General features: G+C 55.4%; 1 protein-coding gene across 1 annotated transcript in view; it reads left to right on the top strand.

Annotated features, from left to right (window-relative positions):
* Window positions 1–26,005, top strand: part of LOC117438715 (hydrocephalus-inducing protein homolog) — a 55,180-nt gene extending 29,175 nt beyond the window's left edge. The window contains exons 19-43 of the mRNA XM_034074157.1: window positions 982–1,222; window positions 3,299–3,442; window positions 5,122–5,265; window positions 6,056–6,369; window positions 8,882–8,921; window positions 9,599–9,808; window positions 10,682–10,819; window positions 11,649–11,826; window positions 12,309–12,439; window positions 13,167–13,300; window positions 14,087–14,223; window positions 15,073–15,200; window positions 15,288–15,479; window positions 15,875–16,024; window positions 16,740–16,967; window positions 17,237–17,347; window positions 17,513–17,671; window positions 20,436–20,716; window positions 20,893–21,112; window positions 21,862–22,074; window positions 23,411–23,574; window positions 23,832–23,982; window positions 24,229–24,459; window positions 24,610–24,834; window positions 25,300–26,005. Coding sequence (XP_033930048.1) covers window positions 982–1,222; window positions 3,299–3,442; window positions 5,122–5,265; window positions 6,056–6,369; window positions 8,882–8,921; window positions 9,599–9,808; window positions 10,682–10,819; window positions 11,649–11,826; window positions 12,309–12,439; window positions 13,167–13,300; window positions 14,087–14,223; window positions 15,073–15,200; window positions 15,288–15,479; window positions 15,875–16,024; window positions 16,740–16,967; window positions 17,237–17,347; window positions 17,513–17,671; window positions 20,436–20,716; window positions 20,893–21,112; window positions 21,862–22,074; window positions 23,411–23,574; window positions 23,832–23,982; window positions 24,229–24,459; window positions 24,610–24,834; window positions 25,300–25,758 — 4,723 coding nt within the window. The 3' untranslated portion in view covers window positions 25,759–26,005. The remainder of the gene's footprint in view (window positions 1–981; window positions 1,223–3,298; window positions 3,443–5,121; window positions 5,266–6,055; window positions 6,370–8,881; window positions 8,922–9,598; window positions 9,809–10,681; window positions 10,820–11,648; window positions 11,827–12,308; window positions 12,440–13,166; window positions 13,301–14,086; window positions 14,224–15,072; window positions 15,201–15,287; window positions 15,480–15,874; window positions 16,025–16,739; window positions 16,968–17,236; window positions 17,348–17,512; window positions 17,672–20,435; window positions 20,717–20,892; window positions 21,113–21,861; window positions 22,075–23,410; window positions 23,575–23,831; window positions 23,983–24,228; window positions 24,460–24,609; window positions 24,835–25,299) is intronic.
* The last annotated feature ends 1,665 nt before the right edge of the window (window positions 26,006–27,670 follow it).

Here is a 27,670-nt window from a genome sequence, read left to right as displayed (position 1 = left end):
CTTTCCTGGTTTCTCCTGCCTGCTTCCCGAGGCAAGGGCAAGCGAGGGTGGATGCAGGAGCAGCTCTGGAAGGGGGAGGAAGTGTGGAGATCTGCTGAGGTGGAGTGGGATAAATGAAGAGTCTTAATTGAAATTGCTGAGCTGGAAGGAGAGGATTCGGTGGTACCAACGTGTGTGTCTGAAACCAGGCATGTTCTTAAAGCCAGGAGGAAAAAAGTGCTGTTTGCCTTGGTTGGAGACCTCCTCAGACAAGAAGAACAGTCTTCTTGGGGTGCCTCTTCCTTTCTGTGGCTGCCAAGAGGGGCCGTGCTGCTCTGATACCTGTATTCTTGGGGTAGAAAGAGCAGATTAATCCTCCCTTAAGTACTTGGGATAGATTTGGAGAGGTAAAATATGCACCCAGGAGCCATCCACGTAAGCAGGGACATTGCAGGGAGGTTGGTGCTTGTCCAGAGTTTCCTGTGCTCAGTGCAGCCACAAGCCACAAGCTGGCTGCAGAGTAGAGGGGACAGTGTCCATGGGGTTCATGTCATTGTCTTCTGCCCCCTTTTTGTGTCTTTGCCTGCGGGCTCAGTTTGGAGGTGTTGCTGTTGCTGTCGGCTGCAGAGCTGCCACCAAAGGGTGGTACACTGGGGGCAATGAGGGTTGGATGCTTCCTAAGAGACGCCTCAGAGGCATGAACAGCAGCTCCCAAGGGGAAGGTGGAATGGCAGCCAGGCTGTTCCTCCACCCACTTGCATCTGGGGCAGGCTCTTTATGATGCTCCTCCTTGCTGGGTGCAAGCAGAGCAGGTGCTGGATGGTGACAAACCCAGGGGCAGGCAAGGTCTGGCTTTGGGTGAAGCTTTGCGCTCAGTCAGGCTTCTTGGAGGTGGTTTTGTTGCCGAGTGTGCAGTGAGGTCGTGCCCTCAGGATGCTGAAGCTGGGTGACCACTGGCAAATAGCAGCTCCCTGCCATTTTGTGTCTCTGCTCCTCCTCTAGCGTGGATCCCTGCTGTTACCGCTTCAAGATGACAAACAGAGGACGACGTGCCCATCTGCTCTATTGGACCACAGAAGGTGGCACCACACTTGAGCAGCATGAGCATCTCCCTGCCATCAGTAACACCAAGGACAAGGTTTCCTCCTGCAGCCCCGTGTTTAAGCTGCAGCCGCTGAGGACGGAGCTGATGCCTGGCCAGACAGCAGAGATGCTGCTGGAAGGCTCCTGCAGCACCCCCCAGGTGAGTACCACATTGGGGCATTTCTGCAGTCCCTTGACATTTGCCTGAGCAAAGGGGCAAGTGCTTCTGAGAACCTGGTTTCCTGCCATAAGTTACCGTGGCAGCACCAGTTGCTTTCTGTGCTCGCCACCATCGGTTGCTGAGGCTTTTTGAGTTCCATGGCTACCATAAAGCCAACTTGCTGGTAGCAAAACATGGCCTGAAGGCACTGTCGCCCCAAGCTCTGTCCAGCCTGGCCTTGAACACTGTCAGGGATGGAGCATTCACCACTGCTTTGGCAACCTGTGCCAGTGCCTCACCGTCCTCACAGTAAAGAACCTCTTCCTTGTCTCCAACCTGAACTTCCCCTGTTTGAGTTTAAATCCATTACCCCTTGCCCTGTTGCTGCAGTCCCTGCAGAAGAGTCCGTGTCCAGCATCCTTGTAGGCCCCCTTCAGATAGCGGAAGGCTGCTCCGAGGTCTCCACGCAGTTTCTCTTCTCCAGGCTGCACAGCCCCAGTTTTCTCAGGTAGACTGGGAGCCCAGGCAGAAAGTAACTAGAGCAATGGCAAGTTGTGTGTGTGGGGAAGCAGCGAGTGAAACAAAGCACCCAGGAAGGTAGGGAGTGTCTGGGAGCAGCATTGATTTTCCTCTGTAGGCAAACATGGGCCAGGAGCTTGTCTGGCACGGAGAGCGGGACGAGAGAAATGAACCCAGTGTGCCAGCTGGAATGATCTGAATGATGCCCGTCCACATGGGAAACTGTTCCAGGGCTCAGTAGAACTGACAGCTTGACTTGTGTCAGTATTTCCATCACGGGTCGCCCGGTCCCTCAGCCAGCCCCAGTGTCCCAAGGGCAGGCAGGTCTTGCAGCAGCCTTGGGTGGCAGCTCAGAGGGGCAGATTTCAGCAGGGTCACTGAGTGTTCTCCTCCCTGGAGCCTTGTTTCCGAGGGAAATGCAGCTCTGCAGAGGAGCTGCCATCTGCCCCTGGTGTGGCTTCCCTGGCTCCAGGAGCACTGGGCACAAGTGTTTAAGTGAATGGGGAATAAATGTGCATTAAGCTCCTGCTGCTACTAGAGTCTGAGAGGTGTTTTAAAGGATTGCCTCAGTGGTAGCTTGAGGAGGACTTGATTTCTCAGCTGGTTGCCTCTGATGGGACTGTCCCTGTGCAGTCCTGAGCCCATAAGGCTTTGCTGAAGAGGGAAGAAAGTACCGGCAAGGAAATGATCAGGCCACTGGTGAGGGAGTCTTGCCTAGAAAGCCAAATGGGCATCTGTGAGCTCAGCTGTGGCTACCCGGCTCCTGCAGTCCAAGCCAAGACCCTGGGATTGGGTTTTCCACCTTCCCTGGGTCTTGAGAACTTCATACCCTTGAGGTTGGTTAGAAGCCGAAGAGCCTGCGTTGTACTTGCAGCACAGGTGATTCTGAAGTCTGTAGGCTCTGTGGAGGAGTTGTGTTGTGGTGTATCAGAGGGAAGAGAGAGGAATAAAGGGAGGAATGTGGGGAAGTGAAACCGTGAGGAACCAGGAGAAGTCTTGGATGTAAGAGCATCCAGCTTAAGTAGAGGGTTTCCGTGCCAAGTGGAAGGCATCTCTTTCCTGGGGAGGTTTGGTTTAAAGCCAGCCCTAGGAGGACACAGTACATGCTAGGAAGGCAGGCTGGCTGTTTGGGGTTTTCCCTCAGATCCTTTCCACTAAACTTGCAAGGGAGGATTTGCTGGCATTGATCTTTCTATCAGCTGTTTCCTTTCATACAGGCTGGTTTGGTTTTTTTAATGAGTTCCTACAGCTTTCAGTAAGCATTTTGCTTGGCAGTGGGACAAACCAAAGCAATAATCATTTGGGGCAGGGATTGTTCTGGCAGCTGCAGGCAGCACAAGACTCCTGAGGGCCTTTTGTGGCGGCCGAGTTGTAACATGAGGGACGTGTGAGCACAGAACAAAGAGGATGCAGCATATAAAGAAGAGAGGGCTCCTGAGGAGAGCGATGGCTGTAACCTCCTGCAGGAATGGGGTCTGTGGGTGGGTGGCTCACAAACACAGTGTGTTTTCTGGACTCCCTGATAAGACCCCTGTGTGCCGTGTGACTCGCATGCAGGTGGTGAAGGAGAAGCTGCTGTGTCACACCATGGTGGGCAAGGAGGGAGTGAAGAATCTGATCATGCAGGTGGATGTCACGTGCGAGTTCATTGCTCCTGCTCTGCAAATATCCACCAGAGAAATGACTTTCCGGGTGGAGAAGGTGAGTCTCTGGCTTGCATCCTGGCACTGACTGGTGTGGCTGGGGTGTGCCTGTGTCCAAAGGAGGAAGTTCAAGAGCTTCTCCAAGTCCACGGAGCTTTAGCTCTGGATTTGAGCCAGGCCAAGCTTTTGTCATGCATGCCGAGATCATTATTTCCCCCCTCTGGGGCTGGGGACAGTGTCCGCAGCTCTGTTGTGCCCTTCTTGATGTGGAGACAGAATTGAGCTGCTGAGCCAAGGGCACGGGCTGAAGATGTGGGAGCCGTGAGAGCAGCGTGGGCTTTGGAAGAGCCAGCTCGTGTGCTGGGGCTGCAGGTGGGGAGCACATCCCTCCTCACCCTCCCTGAGGTGGTGGTGAAAGGAGTGAGGATGCTGCTAGAGATGAGGCTGTTCTCTAACTTGAGCCAGGTAAAACTGAGATTACAGCTGCTCTGCCGAGGGGGAGCATGGCCCCTTCTAGAGAGACACCAGTGTCTGTACTCAGGGGTTTGAGGATCTTCCGAGGTGTGGTGATGTCTGAGCAGCGATGGTGTAGGGAAGCTGAGAAAACCTGCGATTCCTGTCAACTCCTCAAGCTGATGAGGGAAAACTGGAATCTCTTGTGCCTCTTTGCCTTCCCTGCTGTCGGTATGGATGGTGCCTCTTTGCCTTTCCCAAGCCTCACCTTCTTTGAAGGACCCAGGGGTGCCCTTCAGCTGCAGTGATGAGAGCACCAGTGCAAAGTGTGTGCCCTTTAGTCTCTGGATCCCGACTCCTGCATCATCTTTCCCCCTCGTGCGAGATGTCTGTAAAAGAGCCGATAGGTTGTGATTTAGTTTCTGTGGCTTCAGGTCTCTCCTCTGGTTCCCAGGCTTCCAGAGAGGCACAAATGCTGTGAGCAGGCAGTTCACATCTAATCAGTTTTCAGCTCCCCCTGCTGTCTGCCTGTGGTCTGCTTGATGCCACATGCTCCCGTGTATTGAGTGCTATGACAGTGCAGGAGTTGGATGTCAATACATCAGAATTAATTTCCCGAAGACTGTCTAGTTTAGATAAACTGTGCAGGAAGGCTGGAGCAATGCATGGACAGGAGGAAAAGGCTTAGTCTGAGCTTAGCTTTGAGACTGCACCATCTTGTCACTGGAGCAGGGGCAGCAGGTTGGGGCCAGCCTGTTGAGGTTTGGAGCTGCCTGCATGTGCCCGTGAATCTTCAAAGCTGACCTCGGGCTGCTGCAGGCTCTCTGCTGCAGGCCATATCCTGCTTGCTTGTCTCCTCTGAGCAGCATCACTGCCTTACGGGCCTGGCAGAGCTGATCAGGTGGTAAGGAACTACTGTATGTGAGTGGAAATGGCCTTGTGCCTTGTGCCTGTGTGTCCTCTGCCCAGGAGAGGAGACACAAGTGGAGCCAGACTGGGTTCACTTTCTGGTTTGGATCTTGCTGAAGCAGCTGCCTCCTCTGGGGGCCTGCTCCCTCCTCTGTATGTGAGACTGTTTCCCTGTCCCCTGAGGGATGCTGTGGGTTCTAAACGTGAAAGTGTCTGATAGGGTGGGAGGACAAACTTTCCAGAGGGGTAGAAACCAATCAAAAGAGTCAATAGAGATGGATGCACTTTTGGGGTTGGAAAATTTGAAACGCATCTGAAGGGGAGGAGGTCCATGGCCACTTCAGGTTCATTTTCTCTTGTCTCCTGTTTCTGTAGCATCCCGGTGATGTCCTGACTCTTCAGTACAAGCCTCTGTCTTTAAAGAACATCTGCTCCCTGCCCCTCAGCGTGGTCCTCTCCTTAGAGCAGCCCTTCTCCATCTGCACTGTGGACCAGCAGCCTCTGCCTGCAGATGCTCAGGTGAGCAGCCCTGGACCTTCTTGCTGCTGGGCTTTGAAGAGGGATGAATGTGGTGGTGTGTCTCTGCTGGGAGGTCCTCCAGCAGGGAAGTGTGTTCTGTAGAGTCTGCAGTAAACTGGCCCGAGGTAAGTCAGATATAAAATGAGCTGCTGAAGGAAACAGAATGCCATCTGAATGGGGAAGAGACCTCCTGGCTTGAAGACAGGAGGAGGAGGGAGCAGGTAACTAGGTCTGGGCAAGCTGTAGGAAAGGTGTCTCCTGGACAGCATGCCAGCTCTCCAGCAGCCATCCTCAGGTAAGCTGGGGAACAGCTTGCTGGCTTTGAGGGCAGTCCTGCGTTTGGGAAGGCTGAGGTGGGCTTCTCCAGCTGCTGTCTGGCTCCTTCCCTGGTGTTTGCAGAAGGTGTTGGGCATGGGCTCTGTGAGGCATGTGTTGTTATAGGTCCAGCCACCATTTGTGTGCCCTGCCAGTGATCAGCACCTGCATGGGTGAGGCTGCAAAGCCACTGCGCTTGTGCTGCAGGCTAGAGGAGTTCTTCCAGAGTCAGGGCGAAGGCCTGGATGCCAGAGTGCTGCTTTGGTCGTGTTTAGCACGTGGCTTCTGCGGATCCAGAATTCAGGAGGCCAATGTGGATTTGTCTTGTATTGGTGCAGAGCAGAGAACCATGAGCCTCAGACAGCTTCAGACAAAAGTGTGGGGCTTGGTCAGACACTGTAAAGAAAATGAAGGATGAAGCGAGAAGCCCGTGTTGGGGTCACACGTTGAACATTTTGTCTGCATCTCCTTGCAGCCCATGAAGCTGAAGACAGGGGAGGAACTTCAGCTCTGCATCGGATTTAACCCTGCTTATGAGGAGGATTTGCTTATCCGGGCAGCAGAGAAGGCTCTGAAGGTCAAGTTCCTGGAGCATCCTCATGAAGAGCAGGTGACCGTTCGGGGAGAAGTCTACTTCCCGAACCTTCAGATCCAGACCACGGCCCTGGACTTTGGCTGCATCTTGAATGACACCAAAGATGTGCGTTACATGGAGATGACCAACTGCAGCCCACTGGTTGTCCAGTACCACTGGTCATTCCTGAAGGACAGCCAGGTGAACCCAGTGAGGTATGTGCACCTCTCCCTCTCCTGGAAGCTCTTCTTCCTGATGTCCTGTTTGTGGTTTGCAAAGCCCGAGGCCGTTTGCCTGATCTGCCAAATTGTTTTCAACCTTCCCTTGAGGAAATCACACTTCTCTCAGATGTGCTGAGCCAAGGTGCTCAGGGAACAGGTGCTCTCCGCCAGCTTGATGCTGGGAAGGAGACAGCATTCTCCAGCCAAGCTGGGACTGTAGGACACTGCTGGCCCTTTTCACATAGCCATAAGCTGGAGTCCTGCTTTATCTCTGCAGCTACAAAGCCATGCTTTGGCACTTGGACAAGCAGATGTAGAAGGTGACCTCTTCTCCTTCCCTGCTAACCCCATCTGTTGTCACCCTTGAAGTGAGTGTTCATCTGTTGAACTGTCCGTCACATTCACAGAAGAGCTGTTTAGAGTTTTAGAGAGGAATGGCAGGTTCTGCTGTGGCTTTAGGTCCAGCTGTAGATGCTGGAGGGAGCCCTTGTATGGACATCCCTGGGGAGGAGGACCATTCAGCAGTGGTCTGTGGTTTCCAAGCCCAAGAGCAATCCTGTAGTGGTGCTGAAGCACATCTAGAAGCACATTCCTAGTGCTCCTCCTGCTGTGGCTTCTCAACATAGTACAAAAGTCTGGTGTGGGCAGTTTGAAGGAGAGTAGCAAGTGGTTTTCCGTAATGCCCTAGGAAACCCAGCAAAGTTCACCATGGGGCATTGAAGTGCTGCTATTACAAACAAGAGAACTGATCAAGAAGCTGATCAAGGTGTGAAGGGAATTGGGATCTGAGTCAGAGGAGGTGACCTCTTGGGAACTGGAGATGAGCTGTGGCTATTAGGAGGGCTCGGGGGAGAGGACCAGGGCACTGCGGTGTCCCATTGTCAGCTGTGTCTTACCAAGTAACACCAAGTCTTCACTGGGGCCCTTCTTGATGCATGACACCTTCAAGAGCAGACCCTCAAATGCAGAGGCAAGTCTGAAAAAGCTGGAGGGAGGTGAGCAGGGCTGTCAGCTCTGCTGGGAGCCCCTTGTGCTCTCCTGTAACTTAGATCAGGCTTTAATTCCAAGCTAAAGGGAAAATCTAGTTTTGATTAAATAGATTTGCTAGAAATCTTTCTAGTTTAATAGATAATCTAGAGATGGATTTTGATGTGATAGAACAATGCATGTGTTTTCTAATAGCAGAGAAACAAGCACATGACAGCGAAGCCTGTGTGGACTTGCTTTCCTCTGCAGCCACTTGTTGGCCAGCGGCCTGTTTCTCTTTATTCTTAGTTTTGATTGGAACCAGTTTAGGTGTTTGGACTTGTGAATGTGAATCAGTTTTCAGCTGTTCATTGCCCTGTCTCTGCTTGAATTGGCTTTGCTGGGCCTGAGCCTGCAGGTGCTTATTCTGTGGTGGGTGCTGAGTCGCTGCATTGTTGGCAGCAGAGGGTCCTGAGCCCCTGGTCAGGACACAGCCTCTGTCCTGCCCCCTGCCCAGGGGCGTCCACCCCTCCAGAGGGTTTGCAGGGCCCCCTCCTGCTCCTTAGTGCTGTGGACGTGAGGAGAGCTCCTCTGCTGCTCTCACGGCCGTTAAGCAGTGTTGTGCCCTCTCCGGGGCGCTCGGCAAACACTGTGGGATGCTCTGTGCCGGAGCTGGAAATGAAGATGGTCTCCAAGGTGCTCCCACCTCAAAGTGCTCATTAGGAGCCTACAGAAGGGCAGCGTGTCAGATGTTATTTCTGGTCCACACTAAGCACTGTTGGTATTCTAAATTGTCAGCTCTAACCCAGTCTGCCATGGAGGGAATCAACCATCAGGTCTCATGAAGGTGAGATCAAAGACTGGAACTTTCCCTGCCTCTAACCTTGCTGGAGCCGGTCATCAGAGACTCCCAGGATCAGTCACACACATTTCTTCTGGTCAGGAGAGAAAAATGCTGTTTCTCTGCCTCAACAAGACTTCGTGTGCTGCTTACATTGTTTTCCTTCTAATTGTCCAGCCCATTCTTTCCTCCTTGCTCTTTGGTCACTGCTGCTACCTGGGGCAGAATGATCGTATGAGCAACACAATCCAACTGCTGCTGTGTGGTTGGACATACCCAGTGCACACCAGTGTGTGCCCCTTCTCTGACTTCTGAGCCATGAATCTCTCACGGTTACTGTTGTTGCAGACCTAGGTGGTTAGAGACAGAGTAACCCTAACCCTCACCCTTGGACCTCTGGGAGCTCAAAGCTGAGCTGAGCCTTTGCACCAAGGTGTTTTCTCCAGTGACAGAATGGATCTTGAGAATCACACAGCAGGAGACAGCAGATCTGGAGACAAGCAGTTGCCAGCTGCCTGCACCGCTGCTGTACCAGTGTCATCCCCCAGCGTTGACCTGCTCCATCCCAGTTTTGGAGCTCATTACTGAGCTCACAGCACTGATACCCACCCAGGGGCCCCATCCTGTTGAGGAGCTGCTGTGCAGACTTCCCTGCCTGCCACTGCAAGGTCCCTGAGCAAAGTTGTGTTCTTTTTGCAGGTTCATGGAGACAGAGCCCCTGGCCTTGGGTGTGGAGGAGGTAAGTGGGAATCTGCCTCACTTGCACGTTTCCAGTGTAGCAAGCAGTTACATCCTCCCAGTCCCACTGGTGTCCTGGGTGCTGCTCCCAGAGTGGCCTCATGTCCTAACAAGCACATGGCTGGTCATTGGAGAGGCCACATGGGAGGTGTTCTAGGGCTCGTCAAGAGCACTCCTTGTGTGGCAGCTGTGGAGGACATTACCCATCTTGGTCCTCATCAAGTGGTGGGTAGGAAATTCCTGCAGCAGCGTTTGCTGCAGCATCTGCAGAGAGCAGGATGTGAATCAGAGACAGGGAAAAGCATCAGGAGTGCAAGGATCTGGGCTGGATCCTGCGCCCGGCTCCACGGGCTCTCAGCTCCCAGTCTCGTGTTCTTCCGAGGGCAGGAAAAGGTGTTTTTGAGGGCAAGTTCTGCAGCAGAGAGAATTTCTTGCTGCCAGGAGACACCACAAATGAATGTAGTGTATTAGCTACTGCATTAATTGGGCCTGTGGGAGAAGGTTTTCCCACGGTGTCTCCGTTGGTAAGAGGAATGGCTGCGGGGTGAGACGAGGATGATGTTGCCTGTGTTTGAGGAAGAGGCTCCTGCAGCCACGTCTGTCCTTTGGGCCAAGCCGAGGGTGCTGTTCTGCACCAGTTGCCTGCTCCACGTGTGGATCTGTCCCCCCTGCCTGCAGGTGTTCGCTCTCCTGCCGCTGCAGGGTGAGCTGCAGCCGGGCCAGAGCCAGCGCGTCACCTTCACCTTCTTGGGCCACGCCAACCGCGTCACCCAGGGCACGGCGCTGTGCAGGGTGGAGGGAGGCCCCAGCTACGAGGTGGCTCTGCGTGGGGAGGCCTCAGGCATCAGCTACCTCCTGGACACCACCGAGATCGACTGCGGGCTGCAGGTACCGCACGCTGCTCTTGTCAGAGCTCCTTGTCTCCAGCCATGACCGGTGGGCTGCTGCCCCCCCGGCTCGAGGGCTCTGCCCCCTTCCCAGCTGCTCTGCTGGCTCTGTGGCTTGGAAGTCCAGTGTTTGGGTGATAGCTCCAAGCTGGTGTTTAATGGCCATCTCCAGCCCAGCCCAAAGCTGGGAATCCCTCCTCTTGGAGGGAACTAACGCTGCCTCCTGGGGCAGGCAGGATCCCAGTGGTGATCTCCAGAGGGACGTGTCCCTCAGATGTCCATCCGCTGATGGGCTCCTAAAGCCAGAGGTGCAAGGAGATGCTCTCTTTCAATGCTCCTGATTCATTGGCCAAGGAGCAGCTGACTTGGGCTTCCAGTCACTGTAGCTGGATAGAATGTCCCAGAATAACCCTCACTGTATTTCTTTCCAGTTACAACCCCCACAGCTGTTTCCAGCTGTTGGCCGTGTGTGTGTTGCCCTGTTTGTCTCCCTTTTGGCTTGTATTTTGCTCACAAATACTTGTGTGCAGGTGCCTTTTCTCCTTAAATGCCTCAGTGTCTCCTCCTGTGTTTCAGCTTGCTGTTGGGTGACACCTTCAAGTGCAGAGGGCTTGTGTCCCCTACTTGGTTTCTTCCTGATCTTTCCATGGTTGTAATTGCACCTCTGCCACAAATACCTGTCCCTGTGTAGGGCTCAGAGGTAGCCTGCGGTCGCGGGTTGTCCGGGTTAACCCAGAGAGCCCAGTGCCCATCTCTCCTGTGCGCTCCCTGCTTCTGGGCTGTGTTCCTTTGCTTTCGACCCAATGGAAGAGGAATGAAACTGTGAGCAGCAGATGTGTGCCTGTAACTTCCTGCTCTTCTGTCCTCTCCTCAGGTGTTTAACAAAGTCACGGAAGCAGCAGTGACCCTGCAGAACAGTGGGAAGCTGGGATTTGCCTTTGTGGTGCTGAGCCCTGGCACAGGCACTGCAGCCAGCCCTCTGCCTGGCGTGCCCCTGGTCGTGCCCAGCACGGTGAGTAGCACAAGGGCTTCACCCGGCCTGTGTCAGGCTGCCCAGGAGAGAGTTTTGGGGGAAAATAGGGGGAATGAGCACACAACCCCCGTCCAAAACCAGGCAGGAGAGACAGGGCTGTGAGCGATTGCTGCAGAGGCAGAGGAGGTGCATCGAGCACAATCCTAATGGAGCCCCTGACTGGCCTTGGCCGCCGCTGGCTCTGCTGTCCTACAGCAACCACCAGTGGGAGGCACGATGGTTGCGGGAGCTCTTTGGAGCTGAGTGCTAAGCTCTCTGGCTGTGCCATCACTGGAGCATCACTCCATCCCAGTTGTCATCCTGCCTGGGTGTCTTAGAGCTGGAGCAGTGTTCCTGCCTTGGTGCCCTTTTGCAATGGGAAGAGGAAGCAAAGGGCCAAGTGGCTTCCACCTTCCTCAGTGCTTGTCCGCCTGAGGGATGACACACTGATGTCCTCTCCTGCAAGCTGCTGCCAGGAGCTGCTGGCCCTGCTGGAAGCACAGGCCCTTCGGTGCTCTTCCAGAGCAGCTGGTGAAAGAGCTTTGGTTTGTTGTGCCTGGCTCTGGCTAGCAGAGGGTAAACCCTGTCAGCAGAAGAGCTGTGCTCATGCTGAGCAGAGGGCAGCCTTGCGAGGCCTCTGAAGGACATACTGCATCTTGGTGTAGGAGACTTCGGGCGTTTGGGTACAAGAAAGCTGGAGGTGGTGATGTCTGATGTTTCCTTATGTATGAGAAGCTGTCTTGTGTCCTCAGCGTGTCTGTCGTGTGAGCCATCCCTCCACTGAGTCCTCTTTGGTACACTACCTCCCTCTGTCTTCTGTGCCCCGCAGGGTTACATTGAACCTGGCAAGCAGCAAGTGCTGAAAGTCTATTACCTGCCAGGAGTGCCTGGAGTCTTCTGCAGGGCTTTCCAGATCCAAGTGGGTCACCTGGAGCCAGAAAAAATCTGCCTGAAAGGAGAAGGGACCTTTCCCAGGATCCACTTGGACCTGCCCAGGAACATCAAAGGTGAGCACTGCCTGTCTGCTCGCCAGGAAGGTCACCTGGCTTTCCCCCATGCCATATGCCCATAGGGCAGCTCACGGGCACCTCCGCCAGGCCTGGAGGTTTCAGGGCTGTCAGGAAAACTCAGCCCTCTGGTTGCTTCCTTGGTCTCTGGCAGACGAGCCCGTGTGGCTTTGCCGCAGGAACCATCCTGCACAGCTTGCCAGCGTATGGCAGAGGTGTGGGAAGATGAGGGCTGGGCAGAAAAGCACAGGGAACCTGCAAGAGAGGCTGGCAGGGATTTTGACAGGGTTGGGTTTGCATCACGTTGTGGGGCTGAGATGCTCCTGTGTGGCGAGAAAGACGTCTGGGGGTGAGAAGCAGCAGGATCGCCTTTCCCTCCATTGCTGGAGCAGTTTGTGTCTGCGTGTTGGGGGAATGGGGCTTCCTGTCTTCCATGGGATTTGTGCTGCCCCACTGCTATTGGTGGTGTTCTGTGCTTTCAGGCAACGCCAAATATGAGAAGATCCTCCAAAAGGCCCAAGAAAAGCTGGACAAAGGCAGCCAGAGAGACGAGGCCATTGCTCTTGGGGAGGCTGTGGCAGCCGAGCCCTGCATGGACGACTCGGGCACCGTGGTGAGTAGAGCTGCTGCCCTGTCCCACACGTGCCACCCTCCTGCGTGTCACTGGAGCCCCTGTGCCCCACGGCCCTGTGCCCAGGGCTGTGCTGGCACTGGGTGCCTCCCTGCACAGCCCTGGCCACGGACTGTGTCAGCTCAGCGTGCCCCATGGGCTGCCCACCTCTGGGAGTTGTCCCTCCTGGACATGCACCAGCTCCTGACTACCCCAGGGAGATGCTAAGGGCTGTGCTCAAGCAGTTGGGTTTATGGTGCTCTGAAGGACATTCAGGTCGGTGCTGGGGGTTTTGTTGCTCACCGGCCAAGCCCTGCCAGCTTTACAGAGTGTAAAGCAGCAGCCTGAATGCACCCTGAGGCTGTTCTGTGTTGTGGATCTCCGAGAGGCTCCAGCTCTCTCATGGTTCCCTTTCCAGGAGAGCTTTTGTCCAAGCTGCTTTGGCACTAACTGGGGGCAGGGACATACTTGGAGCTTTGGAAGGTTTCTGGCTTGTCTGTCCATCTGTCCAGATCAGCTTTGATAACTGGGCAGGGAGAGACACTGGAGTTCATTTCTTTGGAGCTATGATCCTGCCTGAGAGAGCAGGAAGTGTCCCAGACACTGAGCAGTGAGACAGAATGACTCCATCGCCTCTCTCAACAAGAGCAGGGTGGGATCCTCCACCTGAGAGAAGCTTGTGCCTTGGGAAGGACCTTTGCTAAGCAGCCCCTGTCTTTACTTTCCTCAGTGGGATGCTCAGCTGCAGATGCAGATGGAGGAGATGCTGATGGAGGAACATGCCGTGGAGCAGCAGAAAGCTCTCAGCTCCCGTCCCCCGGAGGACACTGCCTTTCACCAGCGTGTCCATCGGAGGCTTCTCAAGTTAGTAGGGAGTCCTGTAGCCTGTGTGCAGGGGCCCCGAGAGTAACAGCCAGCAGTGCAGGCCTGCTCCTGAGAGCTCCTTGTGTCTCAGAGCTGGGAACAGCTGCGGACTTCAGAAGGGGCCTGATGCTGAGAGCTATGATGTGCTCCCTGTGGGCAGCTCGGTGTCCTCACTTGCACAGTGCTCCCCTGAGCTCTGGAGGTGCTCCCCTCCCCACAGTTGCTGGGTTCTGTTCTCAGAGCTGAGGGGTGCAGACGAGCAAGCCCTTGCAGACAGCACAGGCACCACCCCTGCTGACCAGCTCTGAAAGGGGCATCTCAAAGCTGGCATCTTTGTGCAGAAACAGACCCCACTATGCAGGAAGAGCAGGGAATGGTCCAGATCCCTTATGCACTTTTCCAAGTGGGATTGCCTGCAAAGGCTTCTGCAAGGAAATGCTATGACAAGGTCCTGAAGCAGTTTCAGGCTTGGGCTGGACACCAGCTTAGCAGTTTGATTGAGATCAGTGGAGATGCAGTGGACTTCTCTGCAATGGCTTTTTGCAGCATAGGAACTGTGTCCAGTACCCACTTTAAAGTCAATCGAAGATCCCATTGGTGGCTGATAAATCCTAGGCCCTGCACTCCCCATGACTTAGCCAAGTGTTATTACTGGGTACTCAGGCCTTGGGTTTCCTGGGCTTGGCTTGAGCTTTCAGAGCAGTGAATACAGAATTATCCACTCCATTTGGTTCTCCAGCCCACGCCATGCTGGGGTTGACAGAGTGTCCTTACTCCTCCTTTCAGAGCTGAGCTGCCCGAATACATCCTGGACCTTGGCTATGTCGTTCCCGGTGACATCCACACACACACGGTGAAGATCACCAACACCGGGCACTTCCCTGCATCTTTCCATGCCGATGGATATGTCCTGTATAACACAGGTAACCCATGGTGGAGAGGCTTCACGGGGGCTTGAAGGAGCTACCTCTGACACATCAGCTGAAGCCATTGGTCACGGGGAGATCTGAGTACTTCCTTGGACAGCTTTTTCCTCCTTAGTACCCCCGTGCTGGGTGCCCTGTTCAAGAGCCTGACTTCTGGTGAGCAGTGCCCAGAGACCTGCTCTGCCTGTGGCTGCCCTAGAAACTGATTGCAGGGGCCAGAAGGGCTGATCACCTTGATCGCCTCTCAGCATCTTCTGCTCTTGGCTCCCGTGAGCATCATCCCAGTTTCTTTGTGCACTCTGAGGGTTTATGTTGCAAACAGATGGACCCTCTGTGGTTCAGAAGTGCTTTGTTTAGAGTTCATAGTGCCAGAGCACTTCTGCTCAGCCTTTATTGACCGGCCTGTGGGATCCTCTGCTCTATGGAAACAGGCTTCCCAAAGAGGCCTTGAGGTAAGGCTGCAGCTCCACCACATGGTGACTGCTGTCTCTGCCAGGTGGCAAGTCATCTCTTCTAAGCCGCTGTCCAGGGAACACCCCAGCATTTAGTATCTTAGGTGGCAATTCTCCTTTGGAGAGGTCTATGCATCCTTTCCTCAGATGCCTGATGAAGGAATTGCTGGAGTTCCTTAAGCAATGTGATTGCTTTTTACCATGCAACCCCTGGATTCTGGCTGTGAATGTCCTTTTGCTTTGGGCAGTGCCAAAGGGAGAAGAGCAGCTTCTCTGGAGATGCAAAGGGGTCTTTCAGAGAGCTGCCAGCCAGGACATCCCTGTGGCCTTACCGTGCTTCTGAGCCATTTCCTGTTGCTTGCGTATCTCAGCTGCTTTATTTTGCTGTGTTCAGGCTTCAGCGTGTGCCTGGAGCGTGTGAAGCACCTGCCCTCCTGTGAGAGCAAGACATTTGAAGTGTGCTTCGACCCACAAAGTGCCAACGTGCCCCTGGGAAAAGTGGATGTGCTCCTGCCCATCAAGGTACTCCAGCTTCTGGGGCAGGCAGCAGGTTGGGCACAGCAGCGAGTATCGGGTAGGCTCTCAACTGGATGCTCTGTCCTTCTGTAGGTCAGAGGAGGCCCCACATTCCAGGTCCGCCTCCATGCCATGGTGGCTGAGCCGTCCCTCTGCCTGTCCAGGGACAGGCTGGAGTTCTCTGCTGTCCAGTGTGGGCAGTGCCAGGAAGAAACCATCCAGCTCCACAACACGTTCCAGGTCCCCTGTAAATGGTCCATCAGCATGACTGATCCTGTTCAGGAGGTAAAGCACAGACAATGTGTAACACACAACCTCTCAGTTGGGTTCTCTTTGCCTCTCTTGCCTTTTGTGCCCCTCTGGCTGCCTGAGCACTTGGGCTGCAGCTCGCTTGAGGAAGCTTTTGAGGGTACAGAGCAAGGCTGGTTCACCTGGGCCTGTTCACTAGCTGATGCTTCACTTCTCTGCCGTCTTCACCCATTCCTCCTCCTCTGAGGACACTGCCTCCCCATCTGCCTGCCCTGCCAGCATGTTTGCCCTCCAGTTCTAGGCAGTGGTGGCCACGTCTGGGTGGGATGAAGGTGCTCCCTGCACTGTGCCAGCATCTCGGAGCACTGCAGGAACCGAGGGTCTGTCCTCACAGACCAAGGAGACCTCACGCCACTGGTTTCTGTGCGCAGGTGGACAAACATCTGCCAGGGAGCGAGCATCAGAAGCTGCTGGAGGAGATGAAGTCTGTGCCCTGTGGCTTTGAGGTGCTGCCCTCGGCTGGAAGCCTCGCTCCAGGACAGCAGTGCCACGTCCAAGTCCGTTTTTCACCCACGGAAGAGGTGAGATTGGTGGGTGTCACGCCAGGAGGTCTGGCAGGGCAGTGTGGTAAGGGGAGGCCAGCCCAGGGAGCAGGGGATGAGCTCTGCCTCCACGTGGAGCTTCCTGCACCTCAGTTTCCCCTGCACGTTCCCACGCAGCTCGGGAGTCAGCTTAAATGATGGAGCATTCCCAAAGGCAGTTTGCATGTGGCCACCGTGACTTGGAAAGTGGTAGCGTGTGACAGGATGGACACAAGTGCTTCCATGCCTGGGGACAGTCCCAGGGATCTCAATTGCTCATGGAGATTTCAGCGTCTCGTGTCTGGCTTTGACCAGAGGCAAGCACTGAGCAGAGAAGATGATCCTTATTTGTGTCCAGTGAGAGCTCAGGTGCCTCTTGCACACAGCTGATGTTTGCCTGGTGCTGCAGTGCCAGGACTGTGTCTGAGGAAGCAGACCTTTCTCATGAGCGTTGCGCTCCCCCGTGCCCAGGTGAAAACCTCTGAGAGCCCATTTTAGATCCACCTGGGAGCCAACTGTCCAGTTATGCTCCACAGCAGGACTCGCTGCAGTTCCTGAGAGCCATGCAGATGCTGTAGCCTCTGCTCTAAGTAAATACCTGTTTTGGGTTCAGCTTGGAGGTGCTGACAAGACCCCTGACCCTGGGCGATTGTTGACTTGGAGGTGCTGTCAGCTGGGGCTTCACGGAGGAGCTTTCTGTGCTGCTTCTTTGCAGAAGTGCTACCAGGGCGAGCTGCAGATCCAGATTTGCCAGAGCAGCCAACGCCTGCAGGTGCCGGTCTTGGGACATGGTCTGGAGCCACGGCTGGAGTCCATCCCTGCAGAGCTGGAGCTGGGACCGCTGCTGCCCCAGAGCCATGGGGAAGAGGGGACAGTGGTGGTGAAGAAGCCCTGTGAGGTTTACTCAGTGCAGTTTGAGCAGCAGCACCTTGCTGAGGAGCAGGTGAGGGGGAAGGTCTGTGCACACTCTGTAGATTCCCAGCGCTCCAGCATGGCCAGGCTTGTGCAGGGAGACGGGGGCAGTGCGCAGGGCAAAGCCTGGTGGCCTTCCAGGGTTAGCCAGCTCTGCTGGCAGGCTGCAGAGGGACTTGGATAATCCCTGCCCCTGGGGGGAAGGAATGTGGGAGGGGATGGCTTGGCTGGGGAGCCTGCTCACATGGTGAAGGTCAAGAAACTCATCCTGCCTATGGTTTCTCTTCCTTCTGTGCACAGCCCCTACAGACACCAAAAGATGACAACAGCCCCAACAGCTTGTTGCTGCCTCCGTGTGCCGCAGGAGAGAAGCTGACTGCTGAGGCCCAAGGAAGGGGCATAAAGATGAAGGTGAGATGAAAATTAAAGGCTAGAACTCCAGGTGGCAACCGGCAGGGTTTTCTCATTTCCTCCTGTCTTCCCCAGCCTCCCATGGTTTGGGTTTCTGCCACGAGAGTAGCAGAAAGCCTTTTCTCCTTCTTTCCTTTGGCTTGATATCAATCCCTACCGCCTCAGGTTGATGTTGTGGATCCACCAGGAAAGGTGGTGAAGCTGGGAAACGTCTGCATTGGGCAGACGGTGAAGAAGATGGTCACCGTAGCCAACAAGAGTGCAGCCCCTCTCACCTTTAAGCTGAAGGTCACGTCCACCGTGCCAGAGTTGCAGGAAGCTGGGGTAAGGCCTGTTCCTTCTCTGCAGAGCACTTTGGTGTGCCTGCAGGGAGCGCTGAGCTGCTGTGGGTGGGAGCTAGTAGGTAATGACTCAGGTGTGGGCTGCCCTGGCTGCCTGTGCCTGCCCTGTCCTCCCTGCTGGCACTGCTCTGGCAGCAGATGCCTGCAGTGCGAATGCTTCAGCTGAGCTTGGTGCCAGGACTCCCCGAGAACCAGAAGTGAGAAGGCAGCACAATTCCTCTAGCCTGTTTTAGACACATCCATCAGGATGCAGCCATGTGTTCTAGATCTGTGTCGTAGTTTAAACCAAGTCCCCCTACTCCCGGAGAGTTCGGAAGGAAAATCCAAAGAATGTAGCCCCCACGGATTGAGATAAGAACGGTTTAATTGCTAAGGCATAACACAAAACCCCTACTGCCATTTACTACTACAAATAATAATGATACAGCAAACAGCAAGTTAAAAGAATACAACACCCCACCAGCCACCGACCCATAACTCACTCCACCCTGCCCGGCCGAGCACCATGTGCTCCTTCCTCCATTTTCCTCCACAGCTCCCCCCTCCAGCCTTCTCTTTCCCAGTATGCATCCTGGGCATCACGTGCTATGGTATGGAATACCTCATTGACTAGCCTGGGTCAGGTGTCCTGTCTCTCCTTCCTCCCAGACTACCCCTGGCTGGAAAAAACCTTGAACAAAAAACACCCTCAAAACATGCTCAAACCATGACATTATCCACCCCTTATTCCATACCATTCACGTCATGCCCAGATCTCACATTTCCAAAACACAATCACTCTTAAGTCCACCCCTCGATCATGAGACATCTCTATGTTGCATCTCTGGACTGATGGCCTGAAGTATCTGGGCCCACCAAAATCATTCACCGTCCCCTTCAGCAGTTCTACAGCTTGCTGCTGGGGACTCCATACAGCTGCCTTCCACTTCCAATGCTTCCAAAGCACTGGAGGGGCCCAGTGGATCAGATACCTGGCCATACTGTCCCACATGCCCTGCCACTCATGACTGTCCAGACTTGGGGACAGTCTCCTGGTGCTCCTATATCCTTGTCTAACCCTAGACAAGACCCAAACCTGACTCTGCTTAACTTTTGGGATCAGACAAAATGGTTGTGGATGGAACACACTCTGTGTGTGTGCCACCATGCCGAAAACCATCACAATCAGCAGGCAGGTCCCAAGGGCACCCAAAAGCCATTCATAACCGTCAGAACTCTCAAATGATGCTGCTGCACTTGTCACTGGGGCTGATGTAGCTGCCGTGCTTGCCAGCTCTCCCACTATCAGCTTCTCTTCTCCCAAGTCTGGATCTTCCTCCTCTGCCCTGCTGGGAAATGCTGCGTGGTCTCCTGCCTCCTGCTGGGGCTCGGCGGGTGACTTCCGGGGAATTTTCTCGGCCGCTGCGGGGTTCGGAACGGCGGCAGGACTCGGTTCCTCCTCTGCCTTGCTGGGAAGTGCTGCGTAGTCTCCTGCATCCTGCTGGGGGTCTGCGGGCGACTTCCGGGGGACACTCTCGGCCGTCGGAGGGTCGGGAACGGCCGCAGGACTCACCTGCCCGGCTGCCTGATCCCCCTGCTCAGCTACCGCCCTGCTCCGCTCCTCCCCCGCCTGCTCCCGCTGCTCTGCCACAGCTGTTTGGCTCCCCGTGCCGCTCTCCCTGGCAGCCTCAGCTGCCGGCAGCTCCCGGGGCCGCTCCTTCCTGGCTTCACGCAGCTCCACACAGACGACGACGAGGATAAGGACAAGGACGGCGAAGAGCAGCGGGACGGGCTGGTACAAGTTCAAGTCCACGGCCACGTCCATCCCCCCCTGCTGCCGGAGCCCCACCGTATTACAAGCCTCCGACACAAACACAAACACATCCAATCCATACACCAAGTACCCGGTAAAATCCCGAAACAGCGAGATCCAGAGAAAAACCTCTAAGAGGCAATAAATCAGCATTGTGACAAGAGACCATAAATCCGCTCAGATCTGTTCTTATCTCAATCCCTCGGGCCCCACGTTGGGCGCCAAAAATGTCGTAGTTTAAACCAAGTCCCCCTACTCCCGGAGAGTTCGGAAGGAAAATCCAAAGAATGTAGCCCCCACGGATTGAGATAAGAACGGTTTAATTGCTAAGGCATAACACAAAACCCCTACTGCCATTTACTACTACAAATAATAATGATACAGCAAACAGCAAGTTAAAAGAATACAACACCCCACCAGCCACCGACCCATAACTCACTCCACCCTGCCCGGCCGAGCACCATGTGCTCCTTCCTCCATTTTCCTCCACAGCTCCCCCCTCCAGCCTTCTCTTTCCCAGTATGCATCCTGGGCATCACGTGCTATGGTATGGAATACCTCATTGACTAGCCTGGGTCAGGTGTCCTGTCTCTCCTTCCTCCCAGACTCCCCCTGGCTGGAAAAAACCTTGAACAAAAAACACCCTCAAAACATGCTCAAACCATGACAATCTGGAAAGGTGAGGGAGGTGAATCTTGAAAGAGGGAGAGTTGCAGCTCTGTTGGAACGTATGTGAAAGCTTTAGAAGACAGAGTTGACCTCACCGTGACCAGGTGGACACATGGTAGAAAACACCTTTGGTATTCCCTAGGAATGCCTAGGAGGGAATGAGTGGGACTGGGGCAGTGCTGGTGGGGACAGAAGAGGAATTGGAAGCCTCTTCCCTGAGTGTGGTGAGGGAGGCTCCACAGCTCGCTTGCCAGATGAAATAGTCTCCACTCATTTCTTCGGGTAGGTTCTGTGCTTGAAGCCCAGCAAGGATCTAAAGCTGAAGGGCAGAGGAGACACCTGCAAAGTGGAGGTGACCTTCTCCCCGAAGCGCCGCATGCAGCCGTTCAGCGGGGAAGTGCTGCTGGAGTGCCGCGGGCTGGTGCGCTCCCTCTGTGTGGTGCGGGGCTCCTGCCAGGGCAGCCTCGTGAGCCTGGACCAGGACCAGCTCAGCTTTGGAGCCGTGGTGCAGCAGAGCTACACGTGCCGGCGCGTCGTCATGCGGAACGCGGGCGACACGAGAGTCAGGTAAAGCAGTAGGTCCTGCCCAGCCTGAAGCCTTATTGCCAGGTGGCTCAGGGTCAGGCTTGAGATGTGGTGGGAAAGCCCACAAGAGACTTGGAGCCTCACACTGAGGCTTACACTGCCTTCACAGCTCCCCGTGGCTAATCCTTCTTTCCTGTCCTTGTGCTTTCCTCGGCAAGGTTTATGTGGGACGTGGAGAGCTTCAAGCCAGACTTTTCCATCAGCCCCACAAAGGGTTACATCAGCCCAGGGATGGATGTCCCCTTGGTTGTGACCTTCCGCCCCTCGAAGCTGAGCCAGGCTGTCCAGTACGAGGGGCTGCGGTGCTTCATCCAGGGCAGTGAGGCGCTGCGGCTTACGCTGGCAGGATCCTGCGTGGAGGCCCCTGGCCCCAAAGAGGTAACGCAGCAGGGACAGGATGGGCCCCTGGACCCCAGCATCTGCACCACATCTCTCCCAGGGCAGGAACTGAAGGACACTTGTGAGCACAGACTCGCTGGTGCTGGGGTATCCCAGAGAGAAACTGCTGGGCAGGATTGCCAGAATTCCTGAGCCCTGTCATTGCCTTTCTCCCCTGTTCAAGGTGCTGCTCCTCCAGTGAGCAGCTCAGCTGTCCTGGCTCTGCACTGCAGCACCCGTGCCATGGGAACACCCTGCCGGGCTCTTCTGAGACCCTCCTCACAGAGCCACCTCACTGTATCCCAGCACTGCACCTGCAGCCACACTTCTCCCCCCTGCCGGGCCAGGGGAGGGCATTCAGCAGTAGGAAGGGGCAAGACATCTGCATCCAGCCCCTGGGAGGGGGCAGCCTGGGAGCTGTTGGCTCTTGCTCCCAGAGAGAGCATGGAGCTCCTCTTCCTCCTGCCCACGAAGGAAGGGGCTGTGTGGCTGCAGATCTTGTCCTTGCACAGGAGTTTCCTTTCAGGACTCCCCGTTTCCTTTCACCCAGCATGTGAAAGGCTTGTTCTGCTCCCTTCTTCAAGAGCAACCAGCTTGATTTACTCCAAAAGCTATGGCCAAAGCGTAATTTTTGCATGTGACAAGGAAAAGCTGCTCCCTGTGCTCCAGGTCCTGGTGCAGAGCCAGTGTGAGAAGAGTAGGAAGGGTTGTGGGTACGACCCAGCAGCCTCTGTGCTCCTCTGTTACAGACGCTGACTTTCAGCTGCAATGTGCGTGAGAGGCAGAGCCAGACCATCCTCCTGTCCAACCCGAGCAGCGAGGCCTGGACCCTGCAGCCCATCATTGAGGGGAAATACTGGAAAGGGCCTGAATTTATCCATCTGGAGGCCAGGCAAAAAGAAAAGGTCTACCAGGTCACCTACAGACCCCTAACCATGAGCTCTGAGAACAAGAAGCACCAGGTACGTGAGCTGTGCCAGCGTGTGCTGACCCTCGTGGCATGACCCTTGTAGCTCACCCTGCTTTGGGCAGGAGGTTGGCCGAGATGACCTTCAGAGGTCCTGTCCAAGCTGAAGGTGTCCTGTGCCCTCTGTTGGAAGCTGGGTTTTGTGGTGGCTGGGGGCCAGGCAAAGGCAAAGGGCAGATGGGAACTCGGGCCTGACACCAAACGTGTTGGAGCAGCTGACCTAAAGAGCCAGGCTTTCTGAAGGCCAAGAAATGAAGTTTGTTCTGCGCAGCTCCTGGTGGCTGCTTGTGGCAGCCCAGGGGGCTCAGAGACCCCCACGCTCAGCGCACGGCTGCACAGGCTCTCCGAGCCCTGGGCACAACCACTTGTGCCTGTCCTTGTGCAGCTTGCAGGGAGCAAGAAGGGCAAAGCTGCCCTGCAGTTTCTCAGTGCCCTCCTGGCCGTGAACAGGCAAGTGGGAAACGAGAGAGATCTCTTGACAGTCATGCAGGAGCTGTGGGAGGAGCCCTTCCTGCAGGTCTCAGGCTGGGCACATGGGGGTGACTGGCCCCTCTGCAATGGTTTCTGTGCCATAAGGGGTCAGTTCAGAAGGGCTCTGGGGTGCTGGAGCTGCCGGGTCCTTGTCCCGCTCCAGCTGACCTTACAGTAGGCCAGAAATGAGGTCAGAGATTTCTGGTCTCCGTCTCCAGGGTGCTCAGCAGATCTGTGCCCTTAGGGTTGCACGTGCTCAGCATGTCTTTAACGTAGAGCCTGCGTGAGGAGTCTTGCAGCTTTCAGCTGCTGTGGAGGCAGAGGAGATGGCAGAGGCAGGTGTCTGGGATCCATGGGCACCCAGAATGATCATGGATATGAGCTTTCCATGGCCCACGGCTGGAGGGCCCCTGTTGTGCCAGCTTAGAGGCTGCTGTCTGGGCAGTGCTGTTGGGGCTAAGGCCAGCAGGACTGAGGCAATGGAGCTCATGAGGGACGGGCACCCCCTGCCCAGGGCTGTCCCTGCATGAGCACAGGCTGGCAGGGATGTGCCCAGGTGAGTGTGGCCAGTAAGGGAGTGTTGGGATGTGCAGAGCAGCTCTGCCGCAGGGCCCGTGTCTCCTTGCTTTGCCCAGAGATGCTGCCTCTGTGTCCTGTAGCTGTGCCATGTCCTGTGGGCCATGCACCCACTCACAACCAGCTCTGAGCAGGTGTGATGCTGGTGCCTCCTCCTGCACGGGACAGGGCTGCAGGCAGAGCTCTGCCAGCTGGGCGTGCTGGAAGGTGCTGCAGTGAGAGCCTGAGGCATGGGGCTGGCCAGGGGTGCTCCAGAGCCGACTTGTCCTATTCGTTGTCTGTAGGGCTCCATCTTCTTCCCCCTGCCGGACGGGACAGGCTTACGCTACCACCTGGAAGGAACTGCTGAAGCCCCCAGGTGTTCAGGGGCCATTTCCCGGCAGGTTCCATGCAGGAAGTGCCACACGGAGCTCATCCCTGTGTCCAACTGGCTGCACAGACCACAGAGGTGAGTCCAGCCCAGGAAGTCTAGAAGTGCCTGGAAGCTCCTTCCTGAAAGCTTGTCCCTCTCCTTGGCCGTGTCTGGCCATACCCATGTTCTGCCTGTGCAGAGGCACCCTGGAGGGCTTTCCTCCAAGGGGGATGAGAGCTGGTGCCCTGTGCCTGAGGCACTGAGGGTGAGAGGGGCTGTATTGTACCCCCACACGATGGGTATCCTATGGGAGTCCTTCGTGTTGACCTTCACTGCGTCCTTCTCACCCACAGGTTCCTGGTGGTTATTGACATGCTCAAACCAGAGAACCTGGAAAGCAGTTCTGTGCTGCAGGGGTGTTCCTACATGGACGTGCCAAGCTCTGCGAAGAAGGACTACCAGCTCACCTTCCTCTCCTACAAAGAAGGAGTCTTCAGGGCAAAGGTAAGTGAGGACACTGGTCTGCAGGGCCCTTCAAGGAGCTGTTGGCTCACCGAGAAGCTACACGCCTCTTCATACCTCCACGTGCACAGGTCCTATGAAATACCACACGTGCTTTCTGTGGTCTTGTGCTCTTCCTCGGTGGGTGCTCACAGCCATTCCTGGAAGCAGGGCGCTGAGCTCAGTGGGCTCTTTTGGGTCTGTTTTCATGTGTGGTATGAGCAGCCCTTCCCTTTCTGTCTGATTTAGGTGACCTTCCTCAATGAGACAACCGGAGAGTACTTGTTCCACATGGTGACTTTCAAGGCGGTGGCTTCAGGACCCATGGGCACTGTTCAAATGAGCACCGCTGTTCGGCAGAGAGTGTCCTCCAGCGTCAAGGTGGACAACCCTCTGCCTGTCCCGGTGACGTTTGACATCAACTGCAAAGTGCCTGACGTCAGCGTTCCCCAGCACTTTACTGTCCCTGCACAGTCGAAGGTAGGGGCAAAGCTCCTCCGGCTCCCTCTGCTCTCCCTGCTCCTGGCTGGAGGGGATGCTCTTGAAGGGTGATGCCTGAAAGGAGCCATGTGGGGAGCCATGTTCCCTGCCTCTGCCTGACAAAGTGGCTTTTTCCTTCCTTCCTCCCAGGCGGATCTTGTCTTGGAGTATCAGCCCCTGCAAACGGGTGAGAGCAGCGGGCAGCTGGTGCTCCAGAGCAGCGACTTGGGCTCTCTGTTTTACACCCTGCAGCTGAAAGCCACCTGGAGCAGGCCAGAGAAGCCCGTGTATTTCCGCACCAGGCTGGGCTCCCGTCAGACCATCACCACCAAAATACGGCATTTTGCCCAGCAGAAGACCGAGTACCTCGTACAGGTGAGCGCGGCTGCCGGGGCTCTGGCTGGGAGGCAGCTCCTCTGGCCAGCACCAGCCCTCTCCACCAAGGGCTCCAAGTGCCTCTGGCTTGGGGTGGCAGAGCCAGGGTGGCCATGTGAGCCCAGGGGTCTTCCCACTGGTGTGGGCTTGTCACCAGCTGCACTGTCCTCCCTTGCGGGCCTGTGTCTGCTGCCCTGGTTGGAGCTGCTTCTGCAGGCGCCACGGTGCCTGGGCTTGCTTCCCCCTTGCAGCCCAGGTCTGGCAGTTGGGCGTCTTGGGGCTTGGGTGCAGGGTTGTCCCTGCTGGGCACGTTTGCACAGTTCTCGTGCCCATTCCCCGCAGGCACTCACCAGGAGTGTGGTGTGGGTGGGCCAGGCCAGGGCCAGGGGACCATCGTGTTCTTCCCGATGTGCTGGCTCTGCTGTTGTGACCCACCCCCCATGGTCTCTTGTCTCCCCTGCACAGACCGACTGTGCCGACTTCCAGACGGCAAAATCCATCAGTGCGGCACCCGCCAGTGCTGGGGGCTCGGACCTGAGCGTGGAAGTGACCTTTGAGCCCTGCCAGCTGGGCGAAGCCAAGGCCACGCTGCAGCTCAGCTCTGCATTGGGCGGGCAGTACTGCATCCCACTCATCGGCCTTGCGCTGCCCCCTGAAGCCCAGGGCCCCTTCCTCATCCCAGCCGGCGGCACCACCTCCATCTCCTTCAGGAACGTCTTCCGGAAGGCCACGGTGTTCCAATACGCAGTGAAGCACCCGGGCTTCACCGTCAGGGCCCCCGAGGTGCTGCGCGCCAAGAGCAGCACCACCATCACCGTCTCCTTCGCGGGCGGCCCGGCTCCTGTCACCAGCAGGCTGGTGGTCTCCTGCCCTGGGGGCTCCTGGATCTACCACCTCCGGGGCCTGCCCTCCCCCCGCAAGTGAGCAGCTGCCCCCGGCCCTTCCTGCCACGTTCGTGCTCTCTGGAGCAAATAAATGTCATTTAACATCCTCCCACACGACGTCCTTGTCTCTGAATGGGAGAGACGTGAATTTGCTGGATGGACACCCGGTGGACAAGGAATTGGCTGGATGACTGCACGCAGAGAGCTGCGGTCAGTGGCTCTATGTCCAACTGGAGACCAGTGAGGAATGGTGTCTCTCAGGGGTCGGTGTTGGGGCAGACCCTGTTCAACATCTTTGTCGGTGACACAGACAGTGGGATCGAGCACCCTCAGCAAGTTTGCTGACGACACCGAGCTGTGTGGTGCAGTCAGCGTGCTGGAGGGAATGGATGGCATCCAGAGGGACCTGGACATGCTGGAGAGGTGACCAACCTCCTGAAGTTCATCAAAGCCGAGTGCAGCTCCTGCCCCTGGGTCAGGGCAATCCCAAGCACAGCTACAGGCTGCAGGGAGAAGTGATTCAGAGCAGCCCGAGGAGAAGGGCCTGGGGGTCGGGACATGAGCTGGCTTCAGCATGGGCTTGAGCCCAGAAACCCCCTGTGTCCTGGGCTGTATCACCACCAGCATGACCAGATCAAGGGAGGTGATCCTGCTCCTCCACTCTGCTCTCATGAGACCCGCACTTGGAGCACTGGGTAGAGTTCTGGTGTCCTCACCAGAAGGACCTAGAGCTGTTGGAGCAAACCCAGAGGAGGGTCACGAGGATGCTAAGGGGGTGGAGCAGCTGCTGTACAAAGACAGGCTGAGAAAGTTGGGGCTGTTCAGCCTGGAGAAGAGAAGGCTGCATGGAGACCTCATAGCAGCCTTCCAGTATCTGAAGAAGGCCTGTAAGGATGCTAGGGAGGGACTCTTCATTAGGGACTGCAGTGACAGGACAAGGGGTAACAGGTTAAAACTTAAACAGGGGAAGTTTAGATTGGATATAAGGAAGAAATTCTTTGCTGTTAGGGTGGTGAGGCACAGGAATGGGTTGGCCAGGGAGGTTGTGAATGCTCCATCCCTGGCAGTGTTCAAGGCCAGAATGGATGAAGCCTTGGGAGATATGGTTTAGTGTGAGATGTCCCTGCCCATGGCAGGGGGGTTAGAACTGGATGATCTTAAGTTCCTTTCCAACCCTAACTATTCTATGATTCTATGAAAGAGCTACATGGGAAAATAAATCTGACAGAGAAATTGGTCAAATAGGCAGTCCATTTTGAAAGCTGCAGATCTCAATGTGTATTTTGTAATACCTGCTACTCCACTGATGAGCTGACTCTTACCGTGGTGGAAGTGATCTTGGAATGATAATGGAATGTCCTGAAAGCGTCAGCTCAATGCTTCAAGAGCAGCTGAAGCAAATGAGGTGCTGGCAATCTTCAAAGCAGGAATTCAAGATAAAACAGAAGGCACTGGTATGCCACCAAACCAATAGTGTGCTCTCAGCTGGAGTGCAGCATGTCACTTGACTCCCTCATCTCGCTTAAAGGAAAATGGAAAGGCAGTACAACTGGAAGTCTGGAAAAGAGTGGCAGGGATTATTTTAGCCATGGAATAACTTCAGTAGGAGGAACCAACTTGTTTTCTTCATCCTGGATCTTTGCCCCATTTGGCCTTGAGGGAGAAGGAGGAATGAAAAAGTCTGTTCCTCTTTCTCTGTAGTTTTAAGACAATAAGCAGCATACAAAAGTTAACAGCAACTATTATTCACTGGCCCTCCGAGTAAGGAAACAAAGGAGTGTGGGATGCAGGTAATAAGTGGTGGGTGCAAAACAAACCCAAAGAACTGGTTCTTGACAGAGTATGTCATTGACATTGTTGCCACAGGGTGTTTCTGTAGGTTCAGAAATATCAGGATGAACTGATAGAATAACAATATGTTGGGTGTATGAAATAGAGAAACCTTTGTGTTA

The sequence above is a fragment of the Melopsittacus undulatus genome, unplaced genomic scaffold (genome assembly GCF_012275295.1).
Source record: "Melopsittacus undulatus isolate bMelUnd1 unplaced genomic scaffold, bMelUnd1.mat.Z mat_scaffold_56_arrow_ctg1, whole genome shotgun sequence".
Taxonomy (NCBI): Eukaryota; Metazoa; Chordata; class Aves; order Psittaciformes; family Psittaculidae; genus Melopsittacus; species Melopsittacus undulatus.
Note: the sequence above shows the minus strand (reverse complement) of the source record. Positions and strands in the feature narration are given on the sequence as shown.